Raw genomic sequence first — 27,473 nt, 5'->3', positions numbered from 1 at the left:
GTCGAGACGCGAGCCGCCGTTACTGTGGCTTTCGATGGTGGCGCCACCGTCGCGTCAAACTAGCGGCCATTGGCCGTTCGAACCCCAGATCCTGGACCACACTAGAGGCTGTCATCACTCCACGCAACCCACGCACCCCCTATTCCAAGAGCACGTAAGCCATACGGTTTTGCTACACTTTATCGGCGAATTTCATGGATATGTAGATTACTTCGTGCATACTTGTGTCTGTGCACTTACCCGACATTTTTGTGAAAAGCTATTCTGCGCTACTGTGGGCAGTTTCGTGTTTTTCTTCGTGAATTATTACTTACGAATAACGCTACTGATTTAGGGCATTGCATTGAGTATGAGTGGTTTATTGTTTTTTTTCTTCCAAGAATTCTTTATTCGTTACGTGTGTTCTACTTACTATTCAAATTTTATATAGATATATATACTTGGTCGATCTTTAGAATGTTTTCTTACGCTAATCGATTGCCTTCATAGCGTAACTCATTTTACTCGAGTTTAATGCAGTTACAGATGATAATTATAATCCATTGTCATTGAATAGTTCTCCCTAGGAATAATACAAGCTTACGTCTGCAACGCCAATTAAATCCTCGGGGAAAAGGATTAATTTCTAATATAACGGTAACGGAACGTCCTATCGATGTCCGTCGAATTTATATTCTTTAACCAAACACCCTCTGGCAGCTCGACCATTATACCAATATTATTTCCTGCGGAATATCATGTTTCGATTATAAAATTTCTATTTATTCGGTAAAAATATATATTCGTATCCGACCGTAACAGTTTGGTCAATTAATATTGCAATTTTGTTTTGCTTTAAATTATTCATCAGTACCATATACTACGAATTGCAGTCAATTAACGACGCTCAATATTATACGTAATATTATATCAAAATACGACGTATAATTTTCTCTATACTTTTCCGGAAAACTGCATTCTCAACACTCTTATCATGTGAACGGATATCACACAAATTAACTACAATTTGAAACAGTTAACAAAGCACTATGCTAAAACGTAATTTAATTTCTCTCTCGGCTGCACTTTTCGTGGGAATTGATTGGCGCTAAGGTTTCTCATGTGAAATAGTGTCAAGTACCGTTACACAGCGTACTTGAAATACATAGGACCACGGTCACCAATGGAAACTTCAATCATTCTGCAAAAAAAATTACCTTTATTATTTCACGCAACAGCCTCTTCGTACATCTTCGTTAGGAATGCAAATACAGATACCTCATAGTGCAAGATTCCAGATAATTTTCCAGGTAGGAATCCCCGATTACGACAAATGAATTTAACATTTCTCCCTTTCGAGAAATCATTGTTATTCGTGAAGCACGTCGCAGACCATCCTCTCACAACTATGTAATATAAGAATAATGGTAAACTTCCATAAGATTCCATGACTCTTACAAAACGAAAGAATAGATAGACATCCCTATTGTACATTACGTCGTTCGCCATATCGTTTCTTTCTTTTCTCCACTACAGATCAGATCCCAGATATATTTTCTAGTCAAGCGACCATATCGGGTCGATGAACATCAGGAACGCGACATGAATAATTAGCCGAATTTCGTAAAGCAGTGAGACGACAGATATTCTAGGAATAAGCAATTCATCTGATTTTCTCTTCCCTCTGACTGTGAACTCTGCAACCGTAACTGCTATTTCCGGCTAATGAAATTTTACCAAGAATATCGATTATTGCAGGTTAACTATTTTAGAGATTATTACCAGAGGCGAGACTAGTTTTGTATAGTACGAAAAAATATTGAGTAGTTTGCAGAGGCGCTTATCTAAGAGGAAATGCCAGTACGATGCTGGCGCACAGTTTATTGATTACGTTATAGTCATTCCCAGCAGCCGTACCTAATATACCCATCAGCCATTAGGAATGTACGCGATGCGAATCTACGGTAGGTAAATTAGATAAGTAATAGTTCCTATCTGTTGCGATATCTTCATTATGTGTAGTTAAATACCTGTTGACATTTCGCAAAGATAGATTTCCGGTCCTTTTGACCCACTATGATCACTTCCGTCTTTAGCAAGATCGTTTAGCGATGAGTTTATGCGTTTCCGGTAATATAGGTTATATTACTCCCTATTTCATCTGATTAGGTAATTGTGAATATTTTTTCCATAATTTTAGAAATTTACGTTATCTGGGAATTTATGAGGTTTGGTAGAAAATCGTTATCTAACAATTTTGTTCAATTCAGGAATATATAGCTAAATTTGATTAACTGCGTGCTATTCAGGACAATCAATAAAACATTTCCGTCATTTCTCCGGACGACGTTCGATCGGTGCAATTTAATATTGTTATACTGCTTTCTCGTAGTGGAGAATATTAAATGAGGGGAATATTTATTGACAGTCAATCAGCTCGTAACGAAATTTGAAAAAATGAAATTTTATAATTCGATTAAAATATTTAGTGAATAATATCGGTGACATCATCATAAGGCATTAAATACGCGCGATAGAAAATTTATTTGAGTTACACTTAATACGACAATTATATTCAAGTACATGAGTATAGAATCATTAAAGAATTCGAATAGATACAGTCACAGTTTTATATAATCATCGTGTAATATCCGCTCTAACATTTCCAAAAGAAAAAACGACGCCAAATGCATACTATAATAACGGTTGTAATTAGATCCTCAACCAAAAATGTTGATATCGCAATATGAGTCAAATTTTTTTCAGATGAAAAAGTACACAATACTGTAATTATTATGGTTATTTCTTAGAAATACGTAATTATTAAAACGATTAGAATTTTATCTGTATAAAATATTTTGTTTCTTCATACGTCATTTAGAATTCTAATATAGTACTAATCACCTATTGCACAACCATAATTTAAATCTATGCGACACTTTAGTCAATCCATGTTAATAAACGAAGAATAAATGAATTACAAATGTCGGACATTTGGGTTTTCATTATACTGAGGAGATGTAGTTTGGACACTCTAGTTTTCATGTTTAACACCAAAATATCAGGAACTACATGGAGACACTAAACACCAGTAACTACGGCGAGGAACATATGAACGTTAGGGAAACCCAGCAAAGAATCCTTAGGTATCAAAACTTATGGTGAGGAAGACCTATATACAATGAGGAACATCTGTACGTTGAGAAGTACAATTATTACTACTTGACAGGATTACCTAATACTGCATGGATGTACATGCCAGTTAATTGATTTTTAATTAATTCTGAATTTATTAACATCTTTATTAAGATAGCAATAGATGTGCTTTTATAAAATTCATATAAACAATGTTTTTAATTAGAAAATTATTTTGTAGAAATAATACTACTGTGATTAATGCACTGTTAACTCAAAAATAGCATCATCTTCTCACGGCAATCTCATAAAGGGTCTAAGACTTTATATGGGTTGAGTATGCCGTTTGGATCCATCATTTTCTTGAGCTCACGCATAACTTGTATCGCAGACTTGTCCTTGCTGTAATGCAAGAACTTCGTTTTCTTGAATCCTATGCCATGTTCGGCACTTATGCTACCACGTTGCTTTGAAATGTATTCGAAAATGAATGGTTCCAGTTGAGAGGCTATATCCTCAGCATAAGTCGGTATCGACACTTGCAAGTGCAGATTTCCGTCACCTGGTCAACAATAATATATCCTTTATATGTTTGTGTGTGTGTGTAAAAGTCGTTCTCGATATACAATTTCATTCGATTCTAGATTGGTGCTGCCACCTGGTGAGGGTTGAGAGCGAAAGGGTCTTTTATTGATAAAAAAAGGCAGCAGCAACATATGTTATAAGGATATTACGTATGCTTCGATATGACCAATAGGATGCACTCGACTTATCTGCTTAGGCGCGGTGCCTTTAAACGTCGGAATATAAAATTTAAAAATATAACTAGATGAAGATATACCTTCTATATGGACTTGGCGTATATAAGTATACATATAAATACTGCTTTTTTGCAGAGTAATTATCTTTCTCTATGAGAATTTCACAACATTTTATTATTTTATCAGGTCTTGTCTTCTTAACTTTCACTTGCTAATTCTTATATGTAAAATGTATATCCAATAGCACTTTTCTACTTTCTTAAAGGCGTGCGAAAGTATAACTGGAATTATTTTAAGTAATCAGGATGAGAAAAATTCTTAGATATTAATGACTAAGAAAGTATAACAATGGTTATAGTCGTGAAAGCAGTATATATCTTATATGTAAGAGTGGAGTGTATCGTATTGTGACGTAAACTTGGATCTGCGCGAATGGGAAGAGTTATGCATTTCTTGTAAGCACACATAATATCCTTTCTTGTGAACGCACAATAATCCTTTCATTACGAAGCAAACGTCTATTATAACACAGTATTAACAAATATTATGCATGATGAATAAACTATACCGAGATGTCCGTATCCTCCTATTCGCACGATGCGAGGATCCTTTAGTCGTTCACGAAGAATCTCAACGATTTTGTAAAATTCTGGAAGTGGCATTGAAATGTCATACTTGAACACATAACCATCATACATAACAGCTTGAGTGAGGCTTTCTCGAAGAGTCCAAATATTCTGTAAGAGTCACATTTAATACAGTAAAAGCACAAACTTCAAGGTTAGATTACAGTAGCGAATACCATTCAAGTTTATATTTTTCTCTTTCTTCATGCGGTTTTATTTACTATGCAGAAACAAGTGTTGACACGTTTGTGTTAATGAAATATCAATAACCTACTTTGATTTTGGTTGGTTCACTGGCAAGAGTGCCATCTGAAATAATACCCTCTTCAAGTAATTTCTCTAATAGTCTGGCAAATTTTTCTTCATCATGGTGTGTTTCACTTCCTGATGTTTCAAGAAGAACATAAAATTCATAGTCATTGCTTCCAGTGTCCAAGGGATTTTTAAGGCCTAAAGCTGTGGTACATGCCTCTAATGATGTTTTATCAATTAATTCACACGAAGATAGAATCTCTCCTAATTCTCTTTTCGCTGCTTTATATGTTTTTAAAACATTTTCAAAGCTTTTTAAACCTGTAACAATATTATGACATGATTACTACTATTGAGCAATATAACTTTAATAGGCTACTGCTAAGAAGGAACGTACCAAGAAATGCAACATTTATAGATTTAGGAAGTGGTGGGCACTGTATTGCTACTTTAGTTACAATGCCAAGAGTACCCTCTGAACCAATAAACATGTGTTTAATATGGTAGCCTGTATTATCTTTTTTTAAAGTATTCAAGCAGTTCACCACTTCGCCATTGGCTTTCACCTGAAAATATTAATTTCTGAAAAGTATCAAGAAGTACCACAATACGATATGTGAATATCATAGCGAGATCTTGAAAGTATTGCCTTCCCTTTTAATATTACTTACCGCTTCCAATCCCAATATATTTCCATGTAGGTTTCCATAACGTAAGAGCCTAAGGCCACCAGCATTTGTTGAGACACATCCTCCAATTAAACAACTTCCTTTAGCACCCAAATCCAGTGGCATCATCAAATTAACATTTTCTAAATGCTTTTCCAGATTTTCCAGAATACAACCAGCCTGACATACCAATGTTCCTAATATTACAGATACACTACAAATATCATACACACCTCATTCTACAAATTAATTATGTCACATTGTTTGTATGAACCACAATTAAAATACAGACCTGACAGTTCATCAGTACTAATAATATTATTCATTAACTTCATAGAAATTATAATTTCATCAAATACTGGTACATTTCCTCCAACCAGTCCAGTATTTCCACTCTGTGGACAAACAGCTAAGCGATTTTCATTGCAATAGCGCAATATTGCTGACACTTCTTCAGTAGTCTTTGGCTTCACGACTACCTTACTCGCACCTGAAAAGATGTCAATATGAAGTATTGAAACCATAATTAGGCAATTGGAGTAGACTGAATTCAATTATCGTACTTCAAAGTCCCTACCTCGAACCATTTTTATCCAATCTATATTGTAGCTTTCACATTCATCAGGATCAGTGAGTACTCTTCCTTGTCCAAGGAGACCATCAAAAAATTGTACATGATTATCAGTAACCTTTGAGTAAGGTCCACGTTGTACGTTGTACCTCACTGATGTTAACTCTGGTTTTGTATTGTTAGAAGCATGACGAAAACAGAGGATTCGTGCATGTTTAATAGCAAGTGGTAAGTATTTAGGTACACTAAATACCGTCCTACTTAGCGATTGGTTTATACTCCTCAGCATCCTCTAAAATCTGTAAAAAAAAAAAATAAGTATAAATATTGAAAGAACGACTAATTTTGCCAAAATAATTATTCCTCTAATAAGATTTTATGTTACTTTTTAAAGAAACGGGTAAAAAAAGTTACAAGAAAATAATGAATTTTATAAGTTTCAATTCGTCAATGAATATTTTTTCGATGGACGTTTATATTTAAAAGACTCCTGTAGTTTGCAGCCTAAATTATTGAAAATCATCAAATTTATTTTTATTTAGAAATTAGTACATTGGCTAAAAAGAAAATTGTACAGCTGTAACTAAAATTTCTTATATAAAGTCATAACTGCAGATTTCTACCATTCACAAGGAGTATGCATATTAACATACTATACTATTATATTATCAACGTCATCAAACAGCATAACATCAGTGACGTTGAACTCTCCAATCCTGACCAATTCTCTGAATATCATCATCAGTAAATAATTTATTAAAAAATGGTGTTCTACTCGAATCATACTGCTGTATAACACAGGTATAATATGAGAGACCATAAATACACAACTGTTTGAAATAAGTTAATATCTGATATAACACTTGAGCCGAAGCGTGCTCTTTCAGCTATCGAATATCGGCGTAAAATGACAAAATAACGAGGCACCATAAACCCAAAAGTGCAAGCCATAAACGAAAAGAGGTTCGTTAAAGCCTTGGTAACGCAACTAACTACGGAAGGACTCCTTATGAAAAGAAGCTATTTATTCGAACAGTAGGTTTACAATGGTCATGAAGCCATTTACCTCGCTCGTTACCTGACCTGCCATTGTTCGCAAAGGAATATGACTCCCTCGGCAGATTCTAAGGTCATCCATTGGTGCCCGTTGACTTACCTGTTCCTTACAATCAGTTAAAGTCCACCACAGGACTCTAAAAAGTGTCCAGAGAGTGCCGCAATTTTTCCGCATTTCCATTTCGGTACGCGCGATATACTTTTCCGGGCAACAGAGTTTTTCCTTCTTTTTTTCTAGACTCCCCCCTGAGTTCGCACGCGGAGCAAGAGAAAGTCGCGTCATCGGGGCGAGAGAAAGAGCGTGACGACCAGAAAAGGGGAAGAGCAAAGAAAATAATGGACATGCAACAAAGAACTTTCCTGTCCCTAGTAACTGGTACGAATTTCCCCGATTATATTATATTACAAAGATATAAAAATTATTTTTCAAAATTTCAAATTCACTCCAGATAAGAAAAAAAAATACAATTTTTCATATTAACTTTGCAGCGATCATTATTCACCGATGAAAAAAAATGTATAACTATCAATCCCTCTGGACCATTCGACAATTAAAATAATTATGGAGAGATTTCACGTAATTCAAAATAATTGTTCAATATCAAACTTGCTAAAAATTTCCAAAAATATTCGTAAAATAATATACGTACCAGTCACGAAAACTGTAATTTTCTTCTACAGAAAATCGCAATCCTTCGATAATACTCATTGCGACTAACGTATCGTAGTTGAATACCTATATATCCCACTGCAAAGTCCCTGACGAAGGATCTATGGTATTAGCACGTATAAATAGGCAGATCTATATTCTTGGCCATGCGCGCGTTATCCCCTCTTACGGCGCGAAAGAAACTGGCGTGCAAATCTACCAACTCGTGTGCGCGGATATGCCTATTGGAATTTTTCGTGCTCAGGCGGCTTCCAACCAACGTTCTAGGATCGGTACGCGATTGGCCTGTAGGGAATCTATATATTCAGCGAGTCTCGGGGTCTATCCCCACCCATGAACCAGCGCAATCCGCGTCTCGCCACTCCGGAGGGTCGCGTTACTTATATCTATATTCCATAACCAGAAGACTTGATAGCATAAAAAACTCTATAACCTTCTAAACTCAATCTGCATAAAGATAAAACTTACTTACGTACACAAAAGTAGAATAAACCAGGTAAATTACCCAGTATCCAAAAAAAGAGCAGTAGACTAAACATAATGAATCTTTGAAATCTGAAACTTCAATACGAATCAACAAGATTTTTACATTGCAAGAGATATTTCAGATTTCTAAATAATAAATAATTATCCCTGATATCAACCAGTCTGAGCTATAAATAAATCGACTCTTCAAACTACTTTTCCACTAGCAAGTTACATGTCAACAATGAGCTATACCCAGTGCGTATTCCTAAATATAACGTATAAGTATACCGCTCCAATATACAGCACCCTTGACCCTATATAGATGCACCGGTGGGAACATCAAGGTGTGTAGCGGGCACGTGGAAGGGGACGAGATCAGAGAGTGTAAGGGAGAGATTGAGTGAGAGCGAGAGCGAGAGAGAGAGAGTGAGGGGGGGGGGTCGAGAGCGAAAGAGAGATAAACAGAATGAGAGAGGCTCTACGCGTATATATACGTATATACACGACTGCGAGAAAGAGACGCGTGCACCGTCCCCACTTTCTCAGCCATAGGGGGGGGGGGGGGGTCGAGAGCGAAAGAGAGATAAACAGAATGAGAGAGGCTCTACGCGTATATATACGTATATACACGACTGCGAGAAAGAGACGCGTGCACCGTCCCCACTTTCTCAGCCATAGAGTCGTCGTTTGATTATTGCACTCCAGAGAGTCCGCTTGTATAAACAGAAGATAGAGGATATACCCACACTTCAGGACACTCGCTACGTATATATGTATAGGTAGAAGCGTCGGAACACCACGTGAGTCCTCGACGCCTCACGCTACGCCGTCCTGGTACGCCCACTGTGCACGCGCGCACTACTCAACTGCTCTCGGTACGTAGTCCTCCTGTCTATGTCGCAAGAAGAGTGGGAATTGACCGCGGTAGAGGGAGAGAGAGAGAGAAAGAAGATCGAAAAACGGCTGTCCCGTCGGGGTGGGGAGTAAGAGTCAAGAGAAGGGGAAGGCCTTAACAGAGAAGGACACGTATAACGGGATTCCCATAGATCCTGTATCGTTGAGCTACGAGGGAACTATGGACGCCCAGGTTCCCTACTGCCACTGCACCACCATAGTCAACCACCATAGCGACCACCCTACTATATTTATCGCTCATCCCACCCACAAACAAAATTCACTCACAGTCAGTAATATACTAGGCAGAACCGGTATACGAGGACGATAATCAGCTATGGATAAGATACTTTTTTTATAGTCACCTTTCTATCTCCTACCGGTAGGGTTCTCTCTGTCGATAATGCAGTTTCCACCGTGCACCGAGAACTTTGACCAAGACACGCATTTGGGCGGTTCGGAGCTGTTAAGGATCTAGGGAGAGATTGGAATGCCGGATACGAGAGAGGATTATTTAAATTTTAGAGATTATTAAAGAATTTTTCGGGCGGAAGATTTCGAACTTTCTTCCGCGTACGATATACCCGAATGGCTTTTTGAGATGGATGTCACGGCTTGTACTATAAGATGGTTATGGCTGCGGATTCGAGTCAAGGATAAGATATACCTTTAGTCTTAGATACATTTTGCTACGTAATACTGCACAGGCTGACACTATAATGTCGCTGGGAGATGTGCATTTGGTGCAAGCATTGAACTTCCTGCGCGAGGTCAGGATATATTCTGGCATCTAACTATACGTAATACGAGGCATAATGTAATTTCGATATTCTTAACCAATCGGCACTTCGTCATTGGGTATCTAATACAGCTCACTTATGCACGAGGCATACATACTTAATCAATGTCAGACTAAATCTTGGGATAATTGCTTTGTATATTGGAGTAAGATGTATATGGTATTAGGGGCAATGCCTTGTAACGAATATATCTGCCAACGTGATTAATTCACGTGATCGACTCTAATCATAATCTTGTAGCCCACTGGTATCAAGGACTATAGGTACAAGGTAGGATAGTGCAAATGATATTATTTATTCATTAACGTTACTCGTGTGTATTATTTATAAACATTATAGAAAATTAACGTCCAATTAAATATATCCGACAGAGGGAGACTTGCTCAAGATGTTAATTATTAAAGTCAGCATTGTGACTGCTCAACTTCCTGTTATTAATTAGTCAAGACTTTCCTTGCGTTACGGTTACATTCAATCTCCTGTTGTCGTATACAAACTTCATTGTAATTGGTCTCGCAATTTGTTCAACGTAGACGCTGCTTCGCATGCTTCAGACATATGACGTAATAACTCCGTAAAACGCGTGCGTGCGTTGCAACATTTAACAAGACGTCTACACGAACTTTTATTATTATTTTTACAAACTTCTAGTCACCTTATAAAGATATTGTAGTTCAAAAAAAATATTTTTATCCTTTGTTCCAAACCACGTATCCTTTAGATATAGCTATACTTTACGTTTCAGGGATACAGTTTTGTATCGTTGATATGTTTATGGTCGCGATAATCTGAAGCAAATATTATTTCTGTATATGCCGTTGATTACGCATAAATACTTAAGAAATATATGTCTAACTATACTGCTATCACGATGGCGCTACTGCTACAAGAAGTTGAGGAATTCGGATCATATAGTCTCGTAAGTCCAGATTTTCGGTTTCAACTGTTTCGTGACGACGATAGTGGAAAATTGAAATGATCGGAAGAAAGTTCAATCTTTCTCCTATGAATCGATGTTTCATTTATCCCTCGTAAATATGATGGTGCCTGCTATAAAAATTATAAGAAGCAACCACTCGCAAGTGAAGTAAGCGTTCGCGTACGTCCGCCTTGTATCGAATTCAATTTTTGTAGAGTTAACGTAAGGCTTGATTATGACGATCGCAAAATTGGCTATGGCAACGCTGAACGCGATAACGTGACGAGTAAAAAATGTATAATAATCAATAGCAAACGAATAAAATGAATTCTACGCATCAACGGAGTAACGGCAGGGCGAATTATATATCGTCGCGAAACAAAGATGGCTGCTTATAAATTCTGAAAATGATGTCCCTCTTCGCTATGACAATATGCACCACATAGAAAATAGTATCGCACGATTAATTGACAATCGTAACAAAGTTGATAGCCGAAAAAAATTATTTTTTTTTAAGAATAAATACCAATGACGTCTAGCTTATGGGACGATGGATTCTCCCATAAAAAAATTCTAATTAATAGCAATATTTTCGTAATTCATCTCAGCACGAGCAATCGATTCGAGGCTACTTTATTGTAATTGATAACTTCGATTACACTGATGGAAGTTGGATTATAAAAAATCACAAAAAATATATGACAGGTTGATGAGGATTTGATATAATCATTACCGACAATGTATATATATATATATGCATAGGCATCGGGTGTAAGTACGTGTCAGTGATATGAGTGTCCACACGTGGCAGTGACGTACATATATGGAGGTGGACGTGAGGGCTATCCGTTAGTGGGGATTCTGGTCGAGCCAATCGTTACATTAGACTAAAACACGATAGAGCGTCGCGGGATGAAAAGTAATGGTGGGGATAGTTGACGGCTTGAACGGGGAGAATTGTAGCGTGGCTATGGAATTACACGCCTTTTTTTCTCGTTTTCATTAATGGAACCAGTAGTTCAGCGACAGGTTGCTTATCGAGGAAAGGCAAACGTGTCTATTTTAAGAATCCAGATAATTTCTCATAATTAAACTGTACCAGTGATCCATTATTCCTTACGACCTATGAACGAGTGAATATTACGTGGAACATTCATGTTATACAAAAAATAGGAGAATTCGATAAATTTTTTAAATCCATCATCCTCCTAGTACTTATAAATCATACTATACCCGACAGATCCCACATTGGCACATATATCGCTGGGTCGACTTAACTACATAAATATTAAAGTGCCTTCGTCCATTGATCCATACGTGATTAGTTGACACATACGCGACTAAGGATCATGGTGAAATATTAAAAATTCACAATGATCGTGTACCAGATTCAGGCATACCAGTAAAGTCATACGAATAATCATTTTTCGAAATCTGTCAGTACTTCCCAGTAAGGAACGATGTGAAGTAAAGAAAATCCAAGCCGCCTCCGATGCGTACGCTAATAATTAAATGACAAGTGGGGGAAGGTGGGACTAGTTGGAAGTAGCAGCAGACACACCTTCCTGGCAATTTCCTCCGATGAAAGTCGTGCGTAGATAAAGTCTTTCGGGTGAACAGGCGAGGCCGCCGGGGCCAATCATCGAATCAGTAAAACGTGATGGAACGGTGCGCACAACCTAAAGTGGGGGGAGAGCGTGAAGGAGTGAGAGAGAGAAAGAGAGAGGGCCTCGGCGGAGCGGTGGCGAAGAGCGGAGGGGCAGGGAGAGACGCGTACCAGGAGAGGGGAAAGCTGGGTGAGGGCTAGGTGGGGAGAGGTGGGAAGGGGGAGACTTAAAGAGTGACAGAGAAAGAGTGAGAGAGGGAGAGGGATAGAGAAAGAGAGGGAGAGTATCAGGGTGGGAAAGAAACCAATCGTCGTGGAGGCTTCGTCGGGCGCCTTCATCTTCCTCGACGTGTAAGAGCGTATGTGAAAGCGTTCATGAGGGTCTGAGTGAATGCTCGTAGTCGTAGGAGCCAGTGGTAGTAACCGACTGTCAGTAGAATTGACAGGCATGCGTGCGACACATGGAAGGGCGCGCGCATACGCACGCAATACTGGCACACGGAGGAGACCGAAGGCGCTATTAATAAATCGTATCTTTGTCCGTGGTGCGCATGCGCGTGGATCAGCAAGCCGAGCCAATTCCTCAGTGGTGGCTCGAATCATTAACCGGTTTCCCTGGCAACCCCGGCCGACCTTAACCATTGGTCGGTTACTTACCCCACCACTACCCACACCACATAATGCTCACCGGTTCTACATACGCAAACACACGATCACGGCTCTATACGTGCTGATAATAATTATCGTTCGGTCTTTGGATATATTCGGTTGCGCTATAGCACGGTATAGTGCTTCTCACTGGGGGAGACTCTATCTGTGCGCTCGCACAGACCGGACCAATACACGAGGCAACAGCTCTCTGTTAATGACATTGCGTGTCCGTGGTATATTGTGTGTACGAGAAGCCCACACGCATTGCTACTCTTATTAGGCTGCACTTCGATGGCTCACCTTGCATTAGTTAGGTTATAGGTGCAGCCTATCTTTAGTGGGTTTGAACTTAGTATGTTTAGTAAGGAATTATTGCTATCATTGATGAATATAATTTGTTTTTGTGCAAATTTTTGAGTTTAATTTTTTTTTGGGGGATTTATTTAGCGATCAATTTTCGATTTTTATACGTTTTTAGGGTTAATGAGTCTTTCTGGTGGAATTTTTTGTGGGGATAATATCTGCGACCTGTAGAATGTAATATGCTATATTGCATCGTTGAATCCGTATAGCTTGGGTGAACCTCGAATGAAATCTACGACATCTATGTAGACTATATTGCACGAAATTCCGGGACTCTAGACTATATTCGATATCAAGTTATGCTTGGTTTATGTACCTTGGGTGAGATAGAGGAGTGGGGAGATTCTGTTCGATTGGTCGAGAGATGGCAGTGCAGTATTGGCCACCAATACTATGTAGGCAGCCTGCAGTGTGGAGCAGAACGGAGAGTATAAACACTGCTTAGAGACAGCTGTGTCAGGGCCGTAACTAGTTCTCGTTCGATGCGCTCCGATCTCTCAGGATAATGAGAAATTCCAAAGATATTTTCACAAATGTGAATTTTCAAGTATAAAGTAGGTAGACCTTTAGTAAAAAATTTATTTCTTTTAAAGTAATAATAAATAACTATTAACTTTGACTTTTTTTTAAGACCATTGCTGAAATAATACTCCTAACTAAATAACGTAATGTTCTTTATGAAGGGAGAGTCAAGGGCAGATTTTGGAACATTGTAAGTTTGATAGGATAAAAAATATATGACATTAGATTAGGTTAAGTTAGGTTAAAATATTTTTTTCCTATTATGACATTTAGATTTAATGTGTTTTATCCTATGGCTTTTTTGCTTACTACGCTCCTGGCACGAGGAGATCTCAGTAGCGGCACTTCGAGAATTTCAACGAGAAGAACACTTAGCTTTTACAACAAATTTTTGTTCGAAAATTTATATACATAGATACATAATATAATATTTTTAGACTGTTAAAAATTTAAAGTTTTTTTAAAGTTATGATATAAGGACAAATGGTTATTAATATCCTTAATAAATATTGTATTATATGTTTATACTCTTCTTTAAAAAAAATCCTTTAATGTGAATCTGTATATAAATTTAAAGAATAGGCCGTTTTAAAGGAATCTATCGAGGAAGAATATTAGTCGTTATCAAAAGTAGGCAGACTTAACAAGCATTTCCAGGGTGATAATCTTCGAGTAGAATGTACAAATAAACGTACGATAACAGTTCGATGCATTTTCTTATTTATCAAAATCCTAATACGTTTAGTACCTAACATCTGCTAAATAACATACCAAGTAAAAAAAGAATAAAATAAAATTGTCTTTCTCCAAAAAAACTGTACTCTACCTACTACTGCTCCTTCTCCACATTAAACCACCAATCGCCAGACAAGTATAGCCATATTAAAAAGAGATAAAAATATTTTCTAAACATCCAGACTAGATGGAACAAGAATCCATGAATAATATTTAAAAAGATATAATAGTAAGTCTAACATAGAATATCCACAACAATATTTGTATCCAAAGGCACACAAAAATAATACGTATAGCTTTGTGGAGTGCAACATAATTTATTTAAGGTGAACAGTAAGCAGGGCCCACAGTTTTCTATATCCGGGATTGCTCTATATTGGGGCGCTATGTTACAAAAGCCCGAAGGAACTGTAGACTCCTGTGTGTTGGAGAAGAGGTGTGGTGTGCTTATACATGTGGAGTAACGATTGAATGCAGGAACGCGGCACAAGAGTATGGGTATCGTTAAGGAGCATGCGCCCGTAAAGCCCCATACCAGATGGCCCCGCCTTTCCCAACGTTCATGATGCCTCTGGGATTTGTCCACGTTGAACCAATGAGAAAACGGGGTCGCTGGGATAACGGCGCCGAAGTCGCTCCAAGGGGGAGAGTTTATTGGTACCGAGTGGGGATGACGAACGACGGGGGATGAGGAGGGATGGAGGGACGGAAGGTAAGAGTGGGGGGAGCACAGAGGCAGACAACGAACACGACTACCAATGCTTTCTTAGTCTCGCGACGTCAACTCGTACCGCTATTACCGAAGGCTACGTTATATTTTTCTCGTGCAGGAAAACTAACGCCGGTCCTTTTTCGTCTAGGGAAAATTAACCAGTCGGCGTGCACTTTTCGCGGTGGTGCTTATTTTTTTCGGAGTGATATTCAAAACGTGTCTAGGTGGGACTGCGCAGCCGCCATGTGAGTATTCGAGCAACTAACGAGAGAACCACCGTGAGATTGTGTACTCGGGACGTGCATTCGATGTAGTAGTAGTGTGTATACAACCGCATAGAGCAGTGTGTGCATGTGAGTATATGTAATATGTGTATATAGCATGAATATTATATACACTGGCAGATAGAGGGTAAGAGAGTGAGAAAGTAGATAGAGAAAGTGTATGTGTTTGCATATGGGCTTCTGCTAATTAGTTTTTAACTGTCTCGCGGTATTATTCTAAGCAGTTTTAGAATGGAGCAATGTAAACTCGGCACAACGACCGGGACTCCTGGTCTGCCTTACCGATCAGTATGTCCATCGAGTCCCGCCTGATTTCGATCCAAGATGTCGGACCACCGGTAGGGTCTGCGCAAGCATCCCTCGACCGCATGCGATACCTTTGATTCTCCATCCCCGAGAAGGATGCAAGAGGGTTGCCCTCGTAGTCGCCGCGTGCTACTATTATTATTATGCTCATGATTGTTATGGCCATAATGGCGATATCCATGTTGTCAGTCGTCTCTTTCTCGATGCGTCTCTCTCCCCACCACTCCCCTTCGTGACCGCTGTACCCCCTCCTGTGCCGCTCCCTCCTACTTTTACATCAGCCCCCAGCTACCACGTGATCATTCCCCCCTCTCACTTATTTTTTTTCTCGCCCCCTTCGGTTCTCTCTTTCTCTCTTCTAACAGCCCACCCCAACTCTCTCGTCTCCCCAGCCTACCGGACCGCCATCCCCTCGACGCTAATTATGGAGGTCCCGGATCGACGACATTTTGTTCCACGCTCTTCCAAGATGGATTACCCCCTTTTCTCTGGAACGAAGCCCCAATCGAATCGAAATCGCCCGCGTTCCTGGCAGTTTTCATTTTTACTTTGGCGCAGTCTGCCCTCTCCCGCTAGACCGCCAACTTTCGTAGGGACGTCGTAAATTTTCACGTCGGTTTTGCAAGCCCTGGGACCGTTTCTATCGAGGTTTACCCTGTACGAGGTTTACTATAGCTATACCTCTGAACGTGTTCTCAACCATTACGACCAATGCACGATGAACGACTTTTTACACTTTTTTTTGTCTTATCGCTTTAATGGTCCTACAATACTTTCTATCTCGTAGCCCTTGAACGAGAATATATTTTAATAACTTGAAATTTAATTGCATCGTATCTTGAAAATGGACACTGTTGATTGTTGATGCTGGTTTTGTTATAGCTTCTCCCACCCTTCACGTTATAGAAGCGATAACTTCTCTGAAAGATAAATTATTCACTTTTCGATGTAGACAAATCGATTAGGGTTTCTATTACTACTAGCACAAGTTTTTGAAGTATATTTACAAATCAATTTCGTTAAAATGTCACACTGTTACGAAGAAATAAATTTCGTCTAACTACAAAATTTACGTAGTGAAAAAATGTACTGTAGAATAAAAAAGTATTTATGGCTTTCTTAGGAGAAATTTGTTCTTTTTCGTATTTTAAAAAATTAGTGCATAACGGGAAAGCAAGATGCACACTTGTCATTCGGTGAAAGATGTTTAACTGGCATGACAAGTCGAGATTGAGCACCACTGATATGTGCTGTCCTTATCATTTTCTCTGACGCCCTCTGTGTAGGCCTCCCTTTCTTCCCCTTTTTTGCTATTTCTCGATCTCCCTTTCTGCAGCGGCTCTGTGCTTCGTTTGGATGGTAGACGAGGACGGGTATGGCGCGTCAGTGCTATGCACGAACTATAGAACAGGGGAGGTCAACCTACACACTTATTTCGAAATGGCAGCCATTGTTACTCTTAGCTGAATTTTCGCCAGGCAAGAGTTCAAAGGCGCCGACCCAATCGCCCTTGAAATTAGAAGCCGTTCCACGAATTCGGACACGGTAGCTTGCCCACGTATGCTGGACATTTTGCAATACTTTCGAACGCGTTTCAAAGCACTGCCATTGCACTTTGCTTTGTCAATGAGGACAAGACTTGAGCACCACTGTTACCGAGCCACGTCTGTGCCTGCGGGTTCACGATCTACATTAATTTGTATATTTCATAAGCTTCACGTCAGAATTTCAATGGCTAACGACGCTCTAACTTCTCAGTACTTCGTGTACGATGCTTGCTGAACCAACGAACCTACGAGCTTTTCCAGACTTCTCGTTTCAGGGACGATCCACGCGATTATTGATTTCTTTAGGGCTTTTGCAATGGGAACCTACAGGGTAGACCCAAATGCTGTTTGGTAGGGTCCTCCCATGAACCTCACGATACCAGCCAAATAGTATACACTTTTTGAGATGTACTTCGAATGAAACCAACTTAGCAACTGGCCAGTCAAAATAATCAATCCCTTTGATAAAAAACTATACTTTGAAATTGTATTGAATATTTCCAATAATTTATTCAATCAATGGGTCCAGACTCGTGAATTTCCTATTCCATCATATTGGGTTATATACTATAATTTTTATGGCCTAAACAACAAAACGATGAATAATGTCTTAACCTCAGAAAACTACGCCAACTTTTTTTAACATATATATACAAAACAAATATACCTTCATGCATTATAAACAAATAAACATCGTCTCAACTTTGTTCGAAATGATATTGCAATGTAATTTACACAACAAGCGAACTATATTCTAACTTGTAGACTAGTAATAAAATAGAATCTTTTGTTACTCACTTTTTACTTTGAAAGTATGATATTTAGCAATCGTCAAAAAGGTTTGATGATTGGATTTGTCGTATAGAAAACCCAAAGACTTTTGTAACACTACACAACGTTGATTTCTATCTGAAATTACTTTTGGTGAATATATGTACGCATGTCAGATAGTAGAGATATAACCCCCCAATACATGCGACGTAAAAAAGGTTATCTTCGGAAAACAGAATTATGTAACAGAAGTTTACAACAATTTTCTGACCATGTCAAGTATATATGTAACAGAATAACAACAAAGTCGTACCCTACACAGGATAAAATGGTTAGGAGATGTTTTAGAGACAATTATTAAATAAACTCCAAAGTTTTGTTTGAAATATGTTTATATGTATACCTATGTATGCATGTGCAGACTAAAATTTTTAGTTTGGTAATGAAATGACTACAATATATGAACGTTTCATGAAAATTCTATTTTATTGATTTCTAGGAAGGCCTTTATATTGCTTATACTTCGATAAGAGGCATGCTGCACATCAAAATACTCTTTACATATTTTTACAGGTGCTATACTTTATATAGAATAGTAGTTTATTATAGTTTAATTTAATAAATTATCAACAGTAAAAATAATAAAAATATTTGTATGCATTTCAATATGAATTAATAATAATAGCACAATGCTTTTTACTTTCGATTACCTAATGTTATTTGCAAAATCCCATTTGTTGTTTAATTTTCTGAGTGACAGTACTTTATGTAGGCTCTATAGGATTATTTAAAACAATTACACTTTGATTCACTAGAACTAGATTAATAGATATAATTTGATATTATAATAATAAATTTATAGTAACACATTTATTTGCACTTATCACTTTAGTTCTTTTAAATACAGTATCCTTGATTAAAATGAAACATCTAATCTGATAACTTTTGTTTTGTTATAGGAATGTCAATACAGCAATACAATAGAAAGACTGTAGCTCGATCGAAGAGGCAAAGTGGCATGGCAAGGAAGATGACGGATGTCAAGCAAATTGAAATGTCACAATCCGAGCAGTCTCAGCAACAGCAGCAGCAGCAGCAGCAGCAGCAGCAACAACAACAGCAGCAGCAACAGCCTCAGCAACAGCAAATGATGATTACTACTCATGATATGCAACAGCAAAACGTTCAGCAACAGCAGCACGCCCAACAACAACAGCAGCAAGTTCAGCAGCAGCAAGTACAGCAACAAGTTCAACCTCAACAGCAAGTCCAACAACAACAGCTTCAGCAGCAAGTACAACAAGTACAGCAGCAGGTTCAGCAACAAGTGCAGCAACAACAACAGCAACAACAGCAGCAGCAGCAGCAACAACAGCCTGGAGGTGGTCCGCACAGTGTTGTTCCAACACAAGTCCAAGTCCAACCACAAGTAGCAGCTAGCATGTCACAGCAACAGGTACAAATTATTTAATGTCTTGAATGAATGGCCTAATTAACTATTGATCATGATGCTATTTAGTATTGAACCGTCGCGTTAATAATATGACTCAAAAAGTGTATTTTTATTGATAATCTCATTTATGTAATAGTTGCAGAATGCTGTAGCAGTTTCAATGCACCATCAACAACAGCAACAAGGAGTTGGTGGTGTATCAATGACATTATCTGGGCAGCAAGGTGCAACAACAATAACTACAATGGCAGCTCATCCTCAGGCTGTTCAAGTCATACAGCAACCTATTCAAAGTCAGGCCTACCATCTTCAACAGCTGTATAATACGCAAGGGACGCCTTTATTGATGCCTGGAAATCTTGCCCTACATCCAGCAGGAATTAATCCATCCTCTATACAGGTAATAATGTAAATAATGTTAATTTTTGAAACTTCACGAAATCTAGCGACATAACAATGTTACAATTTACTAATTAAATACATTACTTGCAGGTAATAACTGCTGGCAAGCCTTTTCAATCAGCAGCGCAACTGACACCTCATATGTTAACGACGGCATCGAATCCTGGTCAAGGTGGAGGACATCCTGCAGGTGGTGGAGCCAAAGTACAAGGTTTCCCTGCTGGTTATTTACCTGTACCTACTTCCGCAAATCCTGGAGGAGGGCAAACTTTAGTTTTTGGGCAACTTGGAGTGTTAGGTTCACCTCAACCTCCACCTTCGATTCAACAGCAGCAGCAACAATCAGCTAACAAACAGGATCAAGTTCAAAAAGTAATTTAAAATTAAAATACATACAAAATGATAACAACAAAGTCCATTCTACAATTATTTTCTGAAAGATGAGCAATTACTTTGCCACATGAAAAGTTCGTATTTTCATATAATTTAACATGTTTATCTTTTATTATGTTATATAGTACACAACATGTACAGCTGGCACACCATCTGGTGGTAGAGGTGGAGCCATGCAGTTCGCTCCTTGGCAATTTGCACCACAGGTCGCTTGGACGGGTCTGCAACCACCAACTCTCCTGACTGCACCCAATCAAATTTTCATTAGGGGACCCACGCAGTCTGACATGTTCATACAAAGTCCACAGCCGATACAAACACATAACGGTAAACATCTAGTAGAATTGAATATCGTTGCGTATAGTGGTTTTTCAAAAAATAAAGTAGGTCATGTTCGCCTGCAATCATACCGTTTTGCAGCGCTAGCTACTCAACAACAAATACAAGGGGTCCAGCAAATAGCTGCAGCTAGTGGAAAACCAAGGGTAATGGATATACAGCAACAGCAGCAACAGCAGGGTAAGCAGAGTGCAGGTGGACAACGGCCCCTCAGCATTCTTCCATCCTCGTTGCAAGGAGTCCAGGGACCTAATATCAGACCAGCAAGTTCTGTTTCAACACAGACAGTTCACGGAGTACAAGCAACGGTACATGCACAGGTCACTACTACTTGATGTTAACGTAAATTCATTAGTTTTGTTGATTTATGATGCCATTATTCAGTTCTACATTATTAGAGTGCAAATAGTATTAGTAATTTATATTAGAAACGGCTAATATAATACGTAATTATTTTGTTTTGCCTAGAGTGGGAAAAGTGGCGGTGGTGGAGGTAAGGGTCGGGGTAAACCAATGGTTCGCACAAGCCCTGGTCCTAATGCTGCCTCAGCTACGGCAAAAGCTGACGCTGCTAATCAAACGAAATCAAATGTCCATCATGCAACTATGATAATGCAGCAGCAGTCTTCTATGAGCAACAATGTTGGTAACAACAAAGTACTGATCACTACAAACGCCCCTGTTGTCTCAGCCGCACAACCTCCAGGCTCACCTATGTCGACTGGCGATAAACAAAATTTTACTCAACAAAAAATTTTAATGCAATCACCCCAGCAGCAGCAGCAGCAGTTGCAGCAGCAGCAACAACAGCAGCAGCAGCAGCAGCAGCAACAACATCAACAACAGCAGCAGCAGCAGCAGCAGCAGCAACAACAGCAACAAAACCAACAAGCACTGCAGCAGCAACATCAGCAGGTGTTTATTCAACAAATGCAACATATGCAACAACAGCAACAATTACAGCAGCAATATCAACAACAACAAGCCCAAGCATCTCAGCAACAACTACAGTCTAAACCAATAATGGGTAAGAAAATAAATATAAATATTAACAAGGCTGTTCATTATCAAGGCATTCGAAATTTACTATCATTACGAAAATTGGAAATACTACACGCTAGATGCGACCTTTTATTGCAAAAACAGAAGGTTCTACAATTTTTTGAGTGTCAGTCATTAAAGTTATTGAATTAATTTTATTAAGACTTGTATCCTGGATATACATATATTTTTAACATGAATTTATATTGTGGTAGGTATGACACTGCAACAACAACAACCAGGAGTGGTTCTTGGAGGCGACAGACCGATAATGCCTGTTGTTTCTATGGGTGGTGTTGGAGTTGGAGTTGCTACCACATTACAAATGAATCAAGTGCAACAATCTCCCATGTCAACGGTTCAGCAGCTTCAGTTACCGGTATGTAGTACACATAACTCAAAAGTTGCTATTTGCACATTATTTTCATGTGTTTAATATGGTTTGTGCATTTATTACAGACAATCAATCCAACGATAATAGGCAATCAAATAGTCAGTGGAGCTCCACAGGTACAAACGATGTCAATGGTTAGTCAATCGACGGATCAACAGCAACATGATAATACCAATTCACCTATGATGATATCATCTCCTGAACGTAATCATCAAAATGATTGTCCGCCAATGCTACCGCCCGTTCAAAATCCGTCCGTTAATAATGACGATCCTTCGAAATGCGCCGTGAAGAAGGAAGAAATCACATCTGCAACGATAGAAGAAGTACCAATGACGAACATGGAGACGTCAGGTTCGTACTTAATTTAATATATTTACGCAAAAGCAATTATTAGCGATTCTCGCACACATTATAGTAAGTGATTTGTTGTTATAAAGTATTTGATAAAATATTCCCTTCTTTAGAAGGGGACCAATGTAAAAGCGGTATTAAAGAAGATAATGGTAACGCAGTTTCAAAGGCAGAGGAAAAATCTTGTGGCAACCCTTTAGCTGGACTTGCCAATGCTGTTAATTCGATTACTAATGGTGTTATTGGCGATGAACCAGCTACAATTTCTGTGTCTGTACCACCTACGGCAAACAGTAAACAAGCACCTCCAAAAGCTATGGTGAAACCTCAGGTTTTAACGCACGTGATCGAAGGGTTTGTCATACAAGAAGGTGAATACACATTCTTATTTTCAAGAAGTATATAAGTATATTGCAACAGTAATTAAATACGATGGAGTCTAACTTATTCGAAATTTCGCAAGGTCATATGAAAAGTTCAGAACTAATTTTGTAGGCATTGAGGTATCGTTTAGAGTTGCAGTTTAGGGACAAGTTTCATTTCAGATTCTTTAATACTGAGATTTCGTTTCCTACTATTAAATTGAGGCAACTAATTGGTCCTCTATTCTGACTTACAGCATCGGAACCATTTGCAGTTAACCGATCATCTTTGACTGGCTCTGTTAACCAAATTGGACACGATACAAGCAACTCAACGAATCGGAATGGTTTATCATCCTCGGATAAGGATATACAGGAAGAACCTCCTAGTAAGAAAAGTACACAATCGCCAATTCTATTTCTTTCTTACCGAATTCTAAAGTATCATTTGAGGTGACTTATTGTTTTTATTCATTACTATTTTAGGAAAGAAACATGCTCCTAATTATTCCACTGATACTGATGGATTCGAGGGACAAACTGGCAAATGTGAATCATGTGGCACTCATATTGAGGAGCAAAATGGAAAGGTCAAGAAGGAGAAGAGGTTCTGTTCAGCCATTTGTGCGAAGAGGTCAGTCCATCAATGTTTAAATTTTGTCATTATTAGAAACTTTTGAGTAACTATAATAATATCATCAATTGTTCTGCAGTAAAAGAAAAGAAAACAGAGATAGAGATACAAATGAAAAGGAATGGACGGAAATGGATACAGATACAAAACACAACAATGCCAATGATATGGCAAAGAAAAATGGTGACGAAAAGTTACTTTCTGCTATAACAGCTACTCCGACCATAGACGAATTAACCCCACGGGTGAATCCTGTAAAGTGGACGGTAAGTTATAATGTTTTACAAATCCTTATAGATCGTTGCTATAGTAATAATGGTGGGTGCGTAAACATAATATTAATAATTTTAATGGGAAAAATAGGTGAACGAAGTGTGCGAGTTTATACGTGGCTTACCGGGTTGTGCGGATTATGCGGATGACTTTGCGATACAAGAAATCGATGGACAGGCTCTAATGTTACTTAAAGAAGATCACTTAATGTCGGCAATGAGCATCAAATTAGGACCAGCACTGAAGATCGTAGCCAGGATCGACTCGATGCGGCTAGACTCTATGTCTAATTCCGCCCCACCGACTAATAACAATTCGTGAACCCTTTCATTCTTTAATTCATTTTTATTCATTTAAGATATTCGTATCTTAAAGTAAAAACACATCATAGCCTCGGGGCTACAGGGTCTGTGCAAGAAACTCGTCGTAATGCAGTATCTCGTAAATTCACATTTATATCGGCTCAAGAAGTATAGTTCTACACATTTCTTTTATATGATTTCATTTTCTGAAACAGTGGCACTATTGTAATTTCTATTACATATCAGATTTTTTTTTAGTCATTACTTTCGATTTTGAATAATTCTTTTAATGGCTTATCAGCTATATTGAATTCTCACTGCAGTTAGTGAACAATTGTTTTTAACGTTTAAAGATACATCTAGAGTCCAGCATAATCTTTCCAACCTGACTTTAGAACTAGTTACTGGCACATTTCCTCATTGGAAGAGTCAGCCATAAGGAAAGGAAGGAAGGAGGAACGTTTAAAGATAATGATATTTATATCAATTATAATATTTTCATATAACTTAGAAGCATTGGTTATATAGATATCCAAATTCTAAGAAAAATCAAGACAACGTGCAACAACAAATTAACAGAATATACGTCCAATATAAAATACTGACTGTTGTTTCAAAGGTATATGTTGTTACAAGCGTTAACTCTCAATACGTAGATTTGTGTAGAATATTCGCCTTTGTATTTAGTGAATTTACGATGGTACATATCCAGCAGTTCACGATCGGCTGGAAAGTTTTAGTGACTGTAAGACAGCCGATCTTTGATCTAATATGGAAATTGATGTAAATAAGGTTGAAAAGAATTTTGATAAACTATGTAAAGACACAATACATCACCGTTATATGTTCGAGGCGGCAAAAAATGCATTTGTATATTTTTTTTTATAATGGAATATAATATTTAAGCAGGGCCCAAATCGTTGCGACACAAAGAATAAGATAAAAAATGGCGTGCAAAATAAAAAATTCATTTTCATGGTGATCGACCTAGAACCGTTTACGATTTTATTGAAAATAAATCATACATGCTTCATGTTGTATGTTTTTTGCAGCATTAATTGTTTCGCTACGATTTGTGTTCTACTTACAATAATTATATGAAGAATGTACTTTAGTTGACACTTATAGCATAACGGTTCGAAAGTGCTGGGTTCGTTTATAAATTCGTATAAGCCTAGTATATGATATACTTAAGGAAATGTAAATATTAAATATAAGAGCCCGTATTCACAACTCGCTCTTAAAGTCACGAACAGTCGGTTGTAGTTAAAAGTCACTAACAAAAATTTAAAAGCGCGCTATTAGCACTAAAAGTGAGTTCTGAATACGGACTAAGATGTTTATTTAGAATACCAAATTTTATAATATTAATTTGTAACAGCGAACACCGTTCGTTACAATTTTTCCTTCTTCTTTCTTCGTGCTAACGTAAGAATTAGAGTGTGAACTACATGAATGACATTTGTATGTTTATCAATGTACAAAATTCATATGCAATAATTTCCACAAAATTAAAGACGTACTATTTTCAGTTTCATTATTTAAATCAGTCCACAGTATTATAAGTATGCATTGAATGGCATTGCAAGAGTCATAAAACTATATTTATACGTACTTTCGCTGAGCAAATGTCGCTTCTTTTGCTAACAGAATTTAATGAAAAATATGAAATTTACGATAAAGCTGGAAGTTATCATTATGATAAAAATGTGATACTATTACTGCTTTTCGTTTTGGAACACTTGCTATTGGGTATTTACCCTAACTTGATAAATCTGGATATCTATTTTCTCTACCAATCCAGTACCTGCAAGGTAGAATGGTGAGCCTGCTTAAAATCAGAAGAAGGAAACGGTAGATGCTCGATTGAGAACATATATTTAACGTTTGCATACAACTTTGCAAACAAATCTTGTCCATAGATAATCATTGTAATTAAAATAACATTATCTGTAATGTTATATTAAGAAAATATATTATTTTATACACGCAACATGGATAAATGCAATAGTATTTCCATTTGTTTTTACTATGTATTACATGTATAGTGATGTTGTGTGCTGTACAGTTATTCGAAATTTTTATTCAAGACTGTACATTCTACCTTTAAGGTATTGTACATAATGTGGAGATCTCGATGATACTGAGTCAAACATTGTATATTTTTTCCTCAGAAAGATTTCTAGTGCTCAGGGTTTACACTGTCCCAAATGCATATTCGTAATCACATTCATTTATAAATACATCGTTTATATATTCATTACAATTTATAATAAATGGTTAATACAACTGTAATGCAAATCAAGATTAATGTTTCTTAATATAATAAAAAATTGACTAAATTATATTTGTTTTATATGAGAGATTTATACACCTCTGATGTTGTAATTCTTTCATTTTTATAACATCAGTACTTGAAAATTTTTTCATCGTAAGGAAGAATAATAGGAAATGATTTTCATTATATATATTGAATAAATTATTTATATTTAAATGTTATCTGAATGTTTGCATATATCTGTTATCATATTCTTACAATAAAAAAAAGAGCTTTATATCAGATACAGGTATATTAATGTAAGACAAGATAGAGAACTAAAAACAGTTTTAATGAAACAGTCATAATTGTTGCAAATTCATTGTACAATGACGGTTGGAGTTACAGGCAGAAGATATCAGTTTCTCCATACATGAGCTATTTACAGAAGTGTTATATATTATGATGCAAGTACATTCATAGAAACTCCTGTAGATTTTCCTTCTTTTAGTAGTTCTTCCTCGGCCAACAATTTTTGTCTCTGGTATTCCGGCCGGACGTACATAACGTAATTAAAATATGAGTATCCGATTAAAACAGTTCCACCCAACGTGACAGCCATGCAGGTTATAACAAATCCTTTGTGCAGGGTATCTAGTATTCTGGATTTTGCTGCTTTCCTCATATTTTACTTAAATTTTTCTTCAGAGGCAGCGTTTGTTTGTATCAGTTTGTACTCCTTTTGAGGTTAACACTGTAGGTTAACTCACAAGAAATGCTATGATATCCAGTATACTGTATGTACATCCATACACAGAGTGAGTAAGGAGATGATCAACTGTTACGAATAGCACGCGTAGTTATCTATTTATAAATAAAGAACCAATCAAAAAACGTGAGTATGTTTCAACGGCCCTTCGCTCAGGTGGCGCGTCGATGCCCAAATAAAATTAATTTCAAGAAAATCGGCCCA

At 37.7% G+C, this 27,473-nt stretch overlaps 2 protein-coding genes across 15 annotated transcripts; one reads left to right on the top strand and one right to left on the bottom strand.

The window, feature by feature from the left end:
- Nucleotides 1–3,245: 3,245 nt before the first annotated feature.
- Nucleotides 3,246–18,514, bottom strand: LOC107271561 (D-2-hydroxyglutarate dehydrogenase, mitochondrial). 3 transcript variants are annotated; one of them, XM_015747719.2, is made up of 8 exons: nt 18,324–18,514; nt 5,999–6,291; nt 5,714–5,911; nt 5,425–5,618; nt 5,151–5,319; nt 4,776–5,074; nt 4,444–4,612; nt 3,246–3,676 (listed from the first exon to the last, which is right to left on the bottom strand). In XM_015747719.2, exons 2-8 carry the CDS (start codon nt 6,279–6,281, stop codon nt 3,420–3,422), a joined length of 1,569 nt encoding a protein of 522 aa, XP_015603205.1. In that variant the 5' UTR covers nt 6,282–6,291; nt 18,324–18,514; the 3' UTR covers nt 3,246–3,419. The 3 variants fall into 3 exon arrangements, with proteins under 3 accessions (XP_015603205.1, XP_015603207.1, XP_015603215.1); XM_015747721.2 differs by lacking the exon at nt 18,324–18,514 and adding an exon at nt 8,933–9,077; XM_015747729.2 differs by lacking the exon at nt 18,324–18,514 and adding an exon at nt 7,699–7,934.
- Nucleotides 14,856–25,774, top strand: LOC107271510 (polyhomeotic-proximal chromatin protein). Of its 12 annotated transcripts, none has more exons than XM_015747623.2 (15): nt 14,878–15,633; nt 18,796–18,869; nt 19,256–19,752; nt 19,886–20,149; nt 20,242–20,523; nt 20,670–20,871; nt 20,932–21,203; nt 21,352–21,910; nt 22,140–22,303; nt 22,384–22,672; nt 22,786–23,043; nt 23,292–23,432; nt 23,521–23,668; nt 23,748–23,934; nt 24,032–25,774. In XM_015747623.2, the coding sequence occupies exons 3-15, from the start codon at nt 19,258–19,260 to the stop codon at nt 24,260–24,262; spliced, it is 3,492 nt and encodes a 1,163-aa protein (XP_015603109.1). In that variant the 5' UTR covers nt 14,878–15,633; nt 18,796–18,869; nt 19,256–19,257; the 3' UTR covers nt 24,263–25,774. The 12 variants fall into 12 exon arrangements, with proteins under 12 accessions (XP_024944382.1, XP_024944388.1, XP_024944386.1 ...); XM_025088594.1 differs by having other exon boundaries at nt 14,878–15,741; XM_025088625.1 differs by lacking the exon at nt 18,796–18,869 and having other exon boundaries at nt 14,884–15,741; nt 21,352–21,525; nt 21,658–21,910.
- Nucleotides 25,775–27,473: the final 1,699 nt, after the last annotated feature.

The sequence above is a fragment of the Cephus cinctus genome, unplaced genomic scaffold, assembly GCF_000341935.2.
Source record: "Cephus cinctus unplaced genomic scaffold, Ccin1 Ccin1_scaffold0080, whole genome shotgun sequence".
NCBI classification, from domain to species: Eukaryota; Metazoa; Arthropoda; class Insecta; order Hymenoptera; family Cephidae; genus Cephus; species Cephus cinctus.
Note: the sequence above shows the minus strand (reverse complement) of the source record. Positions and strands in the feature narration are given on the sequence as shown.